Source organism: Aspergillus pseudodeflectus (assembly GCF_044049435.1).
Source record: "Aspergillus pseudodeflectus strain CBS 756.74 chromosome Unknown BJX68scaffold_55, whole genome shotgun sequence".
NCBI classification, from domain to species: domain Eukaryota; kingdom Fungi; phylum Ascomycota; class Eurotiomycetes; order Eurotiales; family Aspergillaceae; genus Aspergillus; species Aspergillus pseudodeflectus.
The window spans coordinates 115,327-127,824 of record NW_027263831.1 but is presented as its reverse complement, the minus strand read 5'-3'; the positions used below and the strand labels follow the sequence as shown (position 1 = coordinate 127,824).

The following is a 12,498-nucleotide window of genomic DNA, read 5'->3' as shown; positions in this document are numbered from 1 at the left end:
CGCGACGCGCCCCTTTTCCTAAAATTGAGGCAAGTAGAGACGTTGAAGAACTGTATCTGTGCAAATATTCTCCGAGAAGGCGAAGAAATTGCATTCGAATCCGCCGGCCAGCATTCGCATCACCCACATGAACACAGGCCAGCCGAGCTGTTCGAACCATGCCCGCTCTGGAGAAAAAGGGGTCAAGTCTTAGCCTCTCCACGGGTTCTGGCTCGCACTCGATCGATTCGAATCATTCGATGGACAAACCGCGATCCCGCGCGGACGGTGACGAAGAACGACGGAAAACTCCTTCGCTCACCCAGCCGTCCCTTTCCTGCCAATGAGGCGCCCAGCCCTCTGCTGATCACCCATTCCCCCCCATCCCGCTAACGCCAGCCTTGGGCGGCAATGGAGGTGGATCACCAGTGCACCACCAACAATATTATTAACTGAGCAAGATTGATTCAATTCAATAGTCGGCCAAGCCCCTTCCGCAAGGCCCAGCGCTGCCATCCTCGAACGGGTAATTCATCTGCCCTGGATGACGCCTGCAGTAGCGCCATTGGGGGTGGTTGACATGTCTCCGTAAATAGTGCGCAGGACGTTTCCGATCGGATTCTCGGCTTGAGCCAGTCGCTGTGTCTGATTGCATCTCCGCAATTGGCAGTGTGTGTACCGCTGGACTGGGTGATGTGCTGGACTATTGCAGGTAGTCTGCTTAGTCGGTTATGGGGAAGTTCAAGGGGAAGAGGTCAAGTTTCAACTTCCAATTGAACCTGCAAAGGCTCGTTCTGGAAGGTGCACAACAGCGCGGCCGCTGTTGCGGCGGACAACAGACGGAGTATTGTTCCATGCCAACCCCCATGTTGCACGGCTATTGGACTCGTCAGCCGCCATCTTCCCTGTCGTCACGACTAGTCCTGGCACTGCATACCCCCTGCAGGAGGACGGCGTTTCACACCCTGCACGCCATCTGCGATGTTGATTTGTCCCACTGGCGGACGCCACGCTAACCTGTTGAGATCTGTCCATCGCAGATCTTGTCACTCGGTGACGCTCCGAGGATTTTCAAGAGTTTCAGTGATCCAAGCCAAGTCCACACTCTTCCCTCAAAGACGCTCCGAGCTCCTCACTGACAAATTTTCTCCCATATAGACCACGACCGGAGTATGCCGCACATGTCTCAGTCCTTTTCAGCATAGTAACCCCTCGCATTATATATCCGCGGCAAAGATTGGAGAGTCAGCCCCCCTTGGAATGGCGCTCAACCATCTCCGCCCAAACAGGAAGAACTAGCCTTACACTGCAAGTCTTCAAAGTTCAATCCAGTCTGAGAAAAAGCTTCAACTCCAAGAATAACCCCGCTTTCGACTTCACTGCTTTCAACCCTCTCCATAACATATCAAATCACATTTGCCTATTCCAGTGCAGATGCTGAGTCACAATATATTCTCCTACGGGGTACCGGCCCACTATAGCGAAACTATTGATCAACAGGTACCCGCTTGAACTCTGTGCCTAACCACTCTTCGTAAACCCGGGGTTCATTCGGAGTGTGATGTGCCTTTTGGCCCTTCTCTGTGACCCTGGAGTCTGAGACTGAGACTGGGTAGTGAGGGGGTGAATACTACATAGCTCTAGTGACTTGAGTGTTCCGTATGTTGTGTGCCGTGCTCGCAGTTCAGCATATCTGTGGATATGTAGCGCTTTCCGCTGATCGATTCACGACAACTCTGCGAGTAGGAATCCCGAAGCAGAAGCCCATCATCTACTTAGGGTTTACCACCCAACTCTGACAATGCCTATGTTCGATTCCCAACGGCTTCGATCCCAAGACCCCGGTACTGGAACGGTTCCAAGGGTCTCAGCCAACGGCCAAACTATTGAGCACTATCCTCACTATCGTCAATGGCCCAGGATTCTTCAGTCAGGGATCAAGCCTTACTGGATGTTTCATCGCCTCACACAAGACTTTATTAGCATGCCTTAGTTTTCGCTTCTTCTTATTATTACAGTACATATGAGGAAAAGAAAGGAAAAGAATGATCCTTACGCCTAGCCGTTTCACCTCCCCTCGACTCAGAGTTTACCTGAACTTTAAACGGATGCTTAGCGTTTCAAATGAGAAGAATTGTACAAACACGCATGAAACCTCTGTAACCTGAGAACTTTCCATCTCCGTTCTGGCTTAAGCCTTCTCGTCGCCACTCGATAGCGCCCCGACATCGATAAGCTTGTTATAGTTACTGATCTTGCGTCGTTTTCTCCCGCTGCGTCGAAGCCCTTCTTCGTCCTGGCCGGGCGTTGACTGAGACGGGGTCACGGAAACAGGCTCCGGGCCAACCTGTGAAGATCTAGTTCGCTTGCGGGTTGATCTTGGCGTGTCCAGTTGAGAAGACTGGGGTGTTGCTGGGACGACGTCGCGTCGGTCGGCAATCTCACTATCAGTGACGCTCAGTGGGTTCGATCGCATAGACTTGCGCCTTAGATTGTGCGGGTGCTGCTGTGGTGTCTCTGCAGGCGTCTCTGCCTTGGCGCTCCCCGGTGTGGCTTTGGCCTGAGATTGAGATTGGGAAGCCAGTTTGCTCGCGCCGTCGACTTCGCTGCTCGCTGGTGGGCTGCGGATTACGAGAGCATTATCGGCATTTTGGCCTGCGAACTGCAGCTATATTTAGCGCTCACTACCGAAGAATATCTGAAAGGGATGGCAAGACTTACATGATGACGGATTTTCACCCTCGGGTCCATGATTTCCGTTCGGATTCTCTCGTGAATGTTTTCTGATAGGGGGATCCTAAATCTCGGCAGGCCAGAATTCCCGAAGCCCTTAACTTTGCTGCCAGGGGTGGATTCTAAGAATCCCTCCTTTGCTAGAATGCTTGTTATCCGGTCGCCGCTTGAGTCTATACAAAGTCAGATAACAATCATGAGGGCGGGAATCCGTATAAACTCACGCAATTTTTCAGTAAGTGTCGAAGTCTTGACTGGGTATCCATCGTCCAAGATGATTCGTAGTGCGCGTCGAGCAACCATTATCTCCTTCACCCGGTCAAAGATACGCGCCTCGTCAGGTCCAAGAAGGCATTTATAGCAAGCGTGGATGTCGGGAACACTAAAGCCAGTGGCGTCGTCGTATCCATAGCAGAGAGGGTGCTGTCGCGTACGACAGAAATTGCATTCGAGCTGATAAACTCAGTTGACCTGTTCATCAAGGAAAGCCGCAGGCCTTTACTCACCATCGGTTTCTCTTCTTCGTCCCAGTCGCACTCGCATTGGACAGTCCCCGGGATCTGCACATCCTCAGCGCTCTGTGAAGCCAGACGTCTCCTGATTTCTGCTATCTTTGCTTCAGATAGACGGGGCTTCTCTTTTACGGCTGGGGTTTCTGTCTTCTCAGGTTCTGACGGCTGTATCGACTTGGCTGGTTGTGTGGCAACCACGTCACTGTCAGGTTCCGAGAGAGGCAGTTCTTGAGACTAGTGTAGTGGATTGGGTCAGTCAGATCCGTCCAAGGTGACGAGCAACATTTCCTCACTGGCATCATCTGCTTCAATCTTTCTCGTTCAATAGCATCTTGCGTCGCTTCCTGCGTCGCTTTTTGGAGGCTGTCTGCTACACCGGGTTAGAATCTTCAGGCAGAAGGAAGATAAGAGAAGCTATGGTACCTCGGGGCTGTGGGCTGATCAGGTTGCTTCCTTCATCCTCGAATCCGATGTCTGCGATTCGCGGCACTGTATCTTTATATTCAATTTGCGCCGGTATCTGCGGTATGGATTCTGGCTCCGGGCCAACCCATTTGAGAGAAGTGACCTTGAGTCCGACACTACTTTCGTCAGTAATTCGCACTGAATTAAGACAAGCGCCACGTACGTATGCCATCCACTGTCCATTGTTCCACAGGCTTGCGATTCCTTCTGCCAGTTCTCGGTCAAAGGATAGTTGATGGTTCCATCTCTCGCCCCAGCGAAGCCAGGAGGCTCATACTCAGGAGGACAGTCTTCAGTGTAAAAGAGATGAATTCCAAGGGCACGTTTGTCTGTAATCGTCAGTGGCAGTGCAAGGGGAAGTGTCTGCGGTGAAGATTACTTGGAAGAGTAGGAAGAAAGGCACTTAGCGTTATCAAACGCCTGACAATGCTCTCGAGGCCCATACGTGCTGTTTGAGCAGACTTGATATCAGCTACATAGCCAACGGGCTCTATTGATAGGCTCTCCAGGCGACTGTTTAGCTGGCCTGCACCACCGGTGTACTTGAAAGTGAAGGTATATGATTCGAGGACATTGTCCGGCTCTGCTTTGTCCGCAACAATAGTGAGTTGGATCGCTTCCAAGACACTCTTGCTCAGAGCATCAAATATACCCGTTTCCTGGGCGTGTCAGTGAGCTGGATGTAAGATTGGTCAAAAGACATACTAGAACATCGACAATCATATCCGCCTTCGGGTCGGAACCGCGAAGGATGACCTTCAGTGGCTGGCCTCTCTTGCCTTGACCAGAAGCTACATTAGGGCTCCCTTTGGATAGGCTGGGATTCGTATTGCTGTCGATGAACTCGCGGTACGAAAACTTCTTTTGCCTCTGGGCTTCCTTGAGATCGCGATCATCGAAACACGGAAGGGGCAAGAACTCCCTATACCACGGGAATGAGAATCGACACCGATGGTAACGGAGCAATAGGTTCAACAAACCGAAGATAGAATAAAGTTCCGAACTGAATATAGCTGGTTAGATTGGGTAGGCACGGAATGGAATCGCAGTACTCACAGTCACATGTAGCATAATCTTCACCATCTCCAGACTCTGTTGCTTCTCCCGACGGCTGTGGTCCGCGCTCGAAACCAAGTCGCCATTAAGAGTATTTTGTGTTCCGGCTGTCGCAGGAGTTGTAACTTCTGTTGGCAGGTCGCTACGCGCACGCGAGAGTTGTGAATGAGCCGTCGCTGGCGGCGGCCCAGTAAACTTGATCCGGACCATCGCGGAGGAAAAAGTGCCCAAGCGATCGCTTTGGCGTTTCCAATCCGCTAGGAGGGATGAAATTCACGCTCGCAATCGAGGTGGTTGTGGGAGGCGCGGATTGATGTCAATCAAATCAAAATGAAGGCCGAAAGTTCGGTCACGGGAGTCAAGTCGCCCGCCTGAGACCTCGACTGACGCAGAAAACCAACCCAATCTCTTGCAACCTCTTCTGGCGTGAAAACACAAGTTATTAGAGTTACAATGAAATTAAAGAACCCTTCCACTGGCTTTCTACCTTGCCTTTTTTATTTTTCCCAACTATCAGGCTTTCTAGCTCTACGCGTAAAATCTTTTGTTTACATCCTGACGCTCCTTGCTTAACACGAGCCAATTCTCACACACTCCAAGAATATTCACCATTGGGCTCAAATTCAGTCCACAACATACCCCCATCTCGGCGATGCCTCAGGTCGGAACCGGGAATATTAGACGCCCTTACCTCGGGGATTTCTGTATATTATTGACAGAGGGTCGGACCGTGGGGGAGGTCTTCGCTTACCATCCCCGCCTCGCTGTTCAACACGCGCTTGATGTGCCAGCCTCCTTGTTCACTTCCGTCACTTGTTCGCCAACAAACTACAACTTTTTTTTTATAGACTAAATATAGCAGCGGCCCGATGAAGATAAATGGGGCGACAACGGGCTGAAGGATCAAATACCTTTGCAGCCCCGACAGCCACTTCCTAAGCAAGGCTGAATTCCTCTTCCCTGACACAGCCTGGATGGACCGTACAGAACCAGGTGTATAGATACTACTCCATACCTGAGACTGGGAGATGCGTGGGCTATCAAAGAAGTCCCACCACGGTCCGCTGGAGTCGCTGAAACAGACCCTCGGCACCACCCCTTCCCCGCATTTCTACTTCGTCAAGATAGCCCACAGACATTCCGAGAGGGATCCCTCAATATCATCATTCTCAACCCGGGTAAGGAAGGCTCCTACTTGCTTATTCATACTTGGGTCTCCATCTCGTGATCCAGCTTGAGGCTTTACAGTTCTGCTGCCTTCGACTTCTCTCCACAACACGTCCCATGCCAAACTTAACCCCACCATCGCACGTGATTCCAGTGGATGCGGTTTCAGCCACTGGTATGAAATATGCCCTTGGAGTCTGGAGAGCTTACAAGACAGGAGTAACATGTTCAGGTGATCTTGAATGAGTCCATCGGGCTTACAAAGGAGCAGAGCAAGGGAAAACAAGAAAACTTGTTTCAAGCAGAGGATGACCTATCACATGACATTCTCGGTCCCTTGTAACAAGATAATCATCTCCATAAAACGGATTTCTCTGGGGTCTGGAGAGTCTAGTAACAGCGGCATGATCCGACGGTATGTATAGACAGAGGCACAGACGCTGAAGGCTCAGGATTTGCTCCAGAGAAGACAGAAGGCCACATGGGATAGCGACGTTATAGTTTTCCTGTACCAGAACTCAACTTTCCATGTGTCTTGCTCGTTGGAGGATAATTATAGGCCTGAAACTAGTATTAGTATTGTCAGTAACCACATGAAGAGTTTTATGCTACCCGCTACCATCTTCTGTGTTGGCGATTCTCTGTCCTACGGATATTTTTTCAGATCTTTGTTCTTTCGGGCTATCGACAGAAAAGACCCTACATCGATGTATACTCTAAAACCCCTCTCCCCCTCCTGATGGTGGGCTTTCTTTAAAGATCTGGTGCGGAGGCTCGGGAAGGCGCCAAATTAGGCTAGCGGGCCAGGTGACAGTACGGTACAGCACTGCTAAGTCGGACCAGCCCAGGCAAGAAACAACCAACCACCTCCAGCTCCCTCGACCGTTCTCCGCCGCCCAACAACATCTCCTTGTTCGGGGCACGCCACTGGAAGTTTTCTTCCTCGTCTTACCATCATCATTCTCGCCGATTTTTTGGCTTCACAAAAATACACCACGCTGGTGAATATGCTCTAATGAACACTGTTTTCCTTCACTCTCGGGCAGGCACATGGTTTTGACGGCCGTGAACCGTGCTGACAGCGCCCCCCATCTCCCCCATCTTCTCGAAGAAATACCTCCTCTACAACCGCGTCAAACGGCTCTCGCTTTCATCCCTTTTCATATGACCGTCGAATAGTGAGCTAAGGGATATCTGAGACCAAACACGACCAGCGTCAACAACCCGTGGCCACCGCCCACCACGACGCGTCCGCGCCTCCGGGAGTTTTGCCGAGCCTGACGAACTTTACAAGCCACAACATGGACGATAATGAGAGCAATAATGGGCTTATCCCTGGACCCGTCTCTGGGTCCATCGGTCAATTTTCCTTCGCCCCTGCGACGCAAACCACCGTAGTAACCACCACCACGACTACCACTACGACCTTCCCGCCGTTATTTATCAAACCACCGCGCGCGATTCGAGAGCTTGACCCTAAGGTGTACCCTTTGGCGTCCTCCCCTACACCCTCGACATTAAGAAACATTAAGTTCGAGCTTGGAGGAAAGCCAGTGGTTTTCAGCGAACCTGATGATACCGCGGGGACTCTCGCAGAGGTACGGAAGATCAAATTTCACCCCTTCAAGGACACATGTCAAGTCTTGAAACTAATACTGCATTCTAGATTAATGAAAAAAATGAGGCTTTGAAAGCTTCAAATGGCGTAGTTCGATCAGTGACCTCTTTTACATCCGAAGACCAGCCGCCCCGTCGGTTTCCCGCGTCCAGAGTCTCGAACCATCCATCTCCCATCCCAACGAGCTCAAAGCGCCGCCCGTTGTCGATCACAGAAACTTACCAAGGTAACTTGAGAACGCATTCGAATCGGGTCCCCTCAGAACCTCTTGTCCGCTCATTTCGTTCGCATGGCTCAACACCCAGGATCGCTGGTTTGGCGACCCCTGAAACTGAAGGCAACAACAGCTTCAGCTCCCAAGACAGTATTGCATCGAGGAGAAGGATTCACAGTTCAAATTTCCCGAGGAAGGAAACTCTACTCCGATCTCCGTTGTCATCTGAAGTTGAGTCTCAGGGAGACCTCTCCGTCCTCCATTCGAGGAAAGAACCAACACGTACAAAAACGATCGTTTCGGAGCGAAGCAGACATTCTGGACGTCCATCTGAAACTGAGACATCGCACGAGGCGGAAAACTTTCCTACACAACAAGAGCCTAGCGCAGCTTCCACAAGCCAGGACACTGAGTACATCAGGGATAACTTCTCCCAGCATCGGTCCATAGATTCGGCTTCACAGCTGACGCTGATTGATAATGTTGTTGCTCAAGATATGTGCTTGCCTAGTCCCAGTTTGTCGCCGGTGGCTGCCATGAATGCGCTGCACGCCGATTCTTCGTTCGACTCTGCAGAAGATCCTGAAGATGAGACCGATTCCAGTCTTGAACATAACGACCCTCAGACTACTGATCATTCTCGTAAAAGGGTCTTCAGTGCCCCGGCTCCTTCGGTTGCCGAGTCTATTGCTGGTGCTTTCTCTTCAAAACTAAACATTCCCCGAGCTTCTTCTTTGATGGATGTGCCGAATATCGTGGACTTTTTCGACTCGGTACCGGAAGAGATGAAGACGTACCTGATGTACCAACTGCTCAAACGTTGCCCGAAACCGACTCTGCATTTTGTCGCCGACGTTGTTAACCCGGCCCTCAAATGCGACTTTCTCACCCTTCTTCCTCTCGAATTGAGTCTCAACATTGTCAAGTTCTTCGACGCACAAACCATGTGCCGTGCTGCTCAAGTGTCGAAAAAGTGGAGGCATATCATCAACTCGGACGAGAAATCCTGGAAAGACCTTTTTGAACGGGATGGTTTTGTGCTTCCAGAGGGAGAGTTGCAGCGGGCAATCAGGGAAGGTTGGGGATGGCAGTTTCCAAACGGAGTTGAAGACTACGAAAAAGATCTCAGTCTCTCAACTTTCATCAAACAAGACCCAGAATCCGGCTCTGCTACTTCGCCGCTGGCTGGCCCAAGCGATAGATCGTCATCTGTTAATCGCCGCCCGAAAAGAAAGGCTTGTTCCCGGGCTTCTAGCAGAAAATTCTCCAAGCGCAAGATCTCATCTAGCGGCACCGACCAGTCTGACTCTTCTGACTGGAAGAAAGAGGTGTCGCTTACGGAGGGGCCGTATGCTGCTGCCAATGCCGCCGCTGCTGCCGTTCCATATCCAGACATTGGTCTGCCGTCTCTTCGAGGACTCCATCTCTACAAATCTTTGTATCAGCGGCATTCTTCCATCCGTAAGGGCTGGATGAAACCGGGCGTCAAGCCAAGACACCTTGCTTTCCGTGCTCATGACCGCCATGTAGTTACGTGTCTTCAATTCGATACTAACAAGATCTTGACGGGTAGCGACGACACAAATATCAACGTTTATGACACAAAGACTGGTGTTCTAGAGGCGACTCTCGAAGGCCATGAGGGCGGGGTGTGGGCTCTTGAGTACTATGGGAACACTCTCGTTTCGGGATCAACCGATAGGTCCGTCCGTGTTTGGGACATTGAGAGGAAACGGTGTACACAAATCTTCCATGGCCATACCTCGACTGTTCGTTGTCTTCAAATCGTGCTTCCGGTTGAAGTCGGGAAGAAATCGGATGGCACTCCGGAAATGATGCCGAAGGAACCATTGATCATCACCGGATCGCGAGATTCCAATCTGAGGGTGTGGAAGCTTCCTAAACCTGGCGATCCCGGTTACTACCAAAGTGGTCCTCACGTTGACGACACTGACTGCCCTTATTTTGTCCGTGTTCTTACTGGCCACCAACATTCTGTTCGCGCAATTGCGGCTCATGGAGACACCCTGGTTAGCGGGAGCTACGACTGTACCGTACGAGTTTGGAAAATTTCCACAGGAGAGACTCTGCACCGACTCTCGGGACACTCACTCAAAGTGTACAGTGTGGTTCTTGACCACAAACGAAACCGTTGCATCAGTGGATCAATGGACAATATGGTGAAGGTTTGGTCGCTTGAAACTGGCTCCATTCTGTACAACCTGGAAGGCCATACGTCTCTGGTTGGACTTCTCGACCTGAAGTGTGATCGTCTGGTTTCCGCTGCCGCGGATTCGACCTTGAGGATCTGGGATCCTGAGACTGGGCAGTGTAAGAGCATGTTGAGCGCTCACACGGGTGCAATCACTTGCTTCCAGCACGACGGCCAGAAGGTGATATCAGGCTCTGATCGCACGCTGAAGATGTGGGATGTACGAACCGGAGAATGTGTCCGAGATCTTCTCACGAACCTTGGAGGGGTATGGCAAGTTAAGTTCAATGATCGTCGATGCGTTGCTGCCGTGCAACGTGACGGCATGACTTACATCGAGGTGAGTTGCAGCTTTATGATCTTTCCTACGTCTAGTTTTCTCATTTCTCTTATTAGGTTCTGGACTTTGGTGCTTCTCGAGACGGTGTACCGGACGATCAACTCGGCAGGCGGATTGTCGTAAACCGAACAGGCCAGGAAGTCAGCGACACCGACGAGGATTATGATCTTTCCGATGCATAGCTACCTGCTACATAAGGCGACGGGCCCGATTTCCTTTTCACGACCCGCTGGTAGGGCCAACTAACACATGGGTCGTCGGTATCCTCGTCGCCGTGCAACAATCGGCTGTGTTCCCATCCACTATTCCCTGACGACCCTATCAATCTTCACTGTTTGAACTATTCGACCCAGCACTACTTACGATACCCTTATGGAATGATTTACATTGCAAGGCTTTGCATAGCGTGGTTAGCAGCACACCTCAAGCTGCGGTTTATGACGGACAGGCGTCTTGGTATTCAGCACAATCCCATATCATTATTGTGTTTAAGTTTTATGTCTATATCATTTGTACACCCATCATGTCATGTCCCATATGGGTGGTTGAAACATCTTTTTTTCCCATATTCTTGGTATGTGGCGTTTCAGAGCGTGGCGCGAAAAGCTTGGATCCCGCTCTTTCGTTTCGAATTCAAGGTTTATAGAGAGAATATATGTCCTGTCCCTTCATCACAGTGGGAATTTCCATCGAAAGTGGCATCGTCAAGCATTCTGCTGTCAGATTCGATGCTTACAGATCCATGTGTAGACTGCTTGACGCATGTAAGTGATGGTACCTGGGAGATACCATGAATGTTCTCCGACGAGCGCAATTGATGGGGATCATTCAACAGCTCAGCCCAAGTAGACTAAAGCAAGCGGAGACATACCAGTGATGGTAGTCTACAAGACCTTGGTAGGTTGTACGTTGCGACTCCCAAATCTGAAGCACGGGTATCCGATATTGGGTAGGGCCATAAAGCGAGCCCCGACTATTTCCGGCATCAAGGAGCACGCTTAGAAACGCCACGAACTGGCTCCGTCGAGCCCATGATTTCAGCCCTCGCCTCCACAGTCCCATCCAATCCAGCAGCAGACAAGATCGCCCAGCGAACAGCGCTAACACCTAGAAACTGTTCCGGACCAAGCCGTACCTGCGAGCTGCACGTCAATATCTCTCCCAAAGCGCCGGGCCCTTCGTTGCGGCCGACGGGTTGGATGACGGGTCTTAGGCGTTCCAGGTTAGCCCTCAGCTCGGCCAACTTCTGGGCTGATGGGACGCTTGTGGGCTTGGCTGTATTCGCGACGAGGACTTTATCGACCTTTGATAGGATTATCTGATGCGGAATCGCGTATTGTCGGAATAGGTTGAGGATGTCGCGGTCTGTTCGCTTCACTCCGTGCTCGCTGTCGATCAGGAGGAATGCGCGGCGGAGTCTGTAAAGGCCGGCCGGCCATATAGTTAGCGATGTCCTGACGAGACAAATAGCTCGCCGGAGCAGCGATTGTTAAAATTCGGTACTCACTGCTTCCTCCCTTGAAGATACTTCATAATCTCAACCCCCCATTCAGGCCGACTCGCCTTTCCATACCCCGGCATATCAAGCAGGACAATCTTCGACTCGCCGCCCTTCGTCCCTCCAATCCCAAACGCATTCATCTCGCGCGTTTTGCCCGGCCTCGAAGACGTCCAGCACATTTCCTTTCCCATAATCGCATTAAGGAGTGAACTTTTCCCGACATTTGATCGGCCGAGGACTGCGACTTCCGGCTCCGTCGAGGAGATAGGCGTGGTCCGGAACTTGGACGCTGACCATAGCTTTATGGGTGCGTGTTTGTTGGGCCTGAAGAGCTTGTCTGCGTAGTGTAATTGCGGTGCGCTGGGGGCTTGCGTGTCCCAGTAGTAGGAGATGTGATCCGGGGTTAGATCGCTGAGAGGGAGTTTTTGTTTCTTCGTTGCGGGATTGGGATTGGGAGTAGGAGTTGGAGTTGTGGCGGCGGTAGCGGCGGTGATGATTGTTCGACGTTCTATGCGTAAGGAGGGCCTTTGTCGGCAGGCGCGACATATGTATAGAGGAGCTTTCATGGTGATATGGACCGGATTGACAAAGTACAAAGGGTTGATGTTCTGGATGCGCCAGAGGAGCTTCTCTGATTTTGTCTTGGAAGGGCATGTTTGCCGAGCCAGATTTCTGCCGTTAGAGGCAGTTGTCCCGAGATC

General features: G+C 51.2%; 4 protein-coding genes across 4 annotated transcripts; 2 read left to right on the top strand and 2 right to left on the bottom strand.

The window, feature by feature from the left end:
• Window positions 1–2,170: 2,170 nt before the first annotated feature.
• Window positions 2,171–4,955, bottom strand: BJX68DRAFT_257986 (putative meiosis specific protein Hop1; the record flags this gene model as incomplete). Its single annotated transcript, XM_071043447.1, has 11 exons — window positions 2,171–2,641; window positions 2,701–2,885; window positions 2,937–3,165; window positions 3,219–3,458; window positions 3,518–3,576; window positions 3,648–3,805; window positions 3,853–4,018; window positions 4,069–4,348; window positions 4,395–4,611; window positions 4,670–4,692; window positions 4,746–4,955. 11 exons carry the CDS (start codon window positions 4,953–4,955, stop codon window positions 2,171–2,173), a joined length of 2,238 nt encoding a protein of 745 aa, XP_070894764.1.
• A 1,810-nt stretch (window positions 4,956–6,765) lies between these two features.
• Window positions 6,766–10,576, top strand: BJX68DRAFT_169602 (F-box/WD repeat-containing protein). The gene is made up of 3 exons (XM_071037033.1): window positions 6,766–7,510; window positions 7,579–10,296; window positions 10,353–10,576. The coding sequence occupies exons 1-3, from the start codon at window positions 7,214–7,216 to the stop codon at window positions 10,476–10,478; spliced, it is 3,141 nt and encodes a 1,046-aa protein (XP_070894763.1). The 5' UTR covers window positions 6,766–7,213; the 3' UTR covers window positions 10,479–10,576.
• BJX68DRAFT_169607 (uncharacterized protein) lies at window positions 10,547–11,185 on the top strand. The gene has a single exon (XM_071037035.1). It carries the CDS (start codon window positions 10,674–10,676, stop codon window positions 11,088–11,090), a length of 417 nt encoding a protein of 138 aa, XP_070894762.1. The 5' UTR covers window positions 10,547–10,673; the 3' UTR covers window positions 11,091–11,185.
• BJX68DRAFT_169606 (translation initiation/elongation factor MRX8) lies at window positions 11,186–12,375 on the bottom strand. Its single transcript, XM_071037034.1, has 2 exons — window positions 11,804–12,375; window positions 11,186–11,714 (listed from the first exon to the last, which is right to left on the bottom strand). The coding sequence occupies exons 1-2, from the start codon at window positions 12,361–12,363 to the stop codon at window positions 11,282–11,284; spliced, it is 993 nt and encodes a 330-aa protein (XP_070894761.1). The 5' UTR covers window positions 12,364–12,375; the 3' UTR covers window positions 11,186–11,281.
• Between the last annotated feature and the right edge of the window lie 123 nt (window positions 12,376–12,498).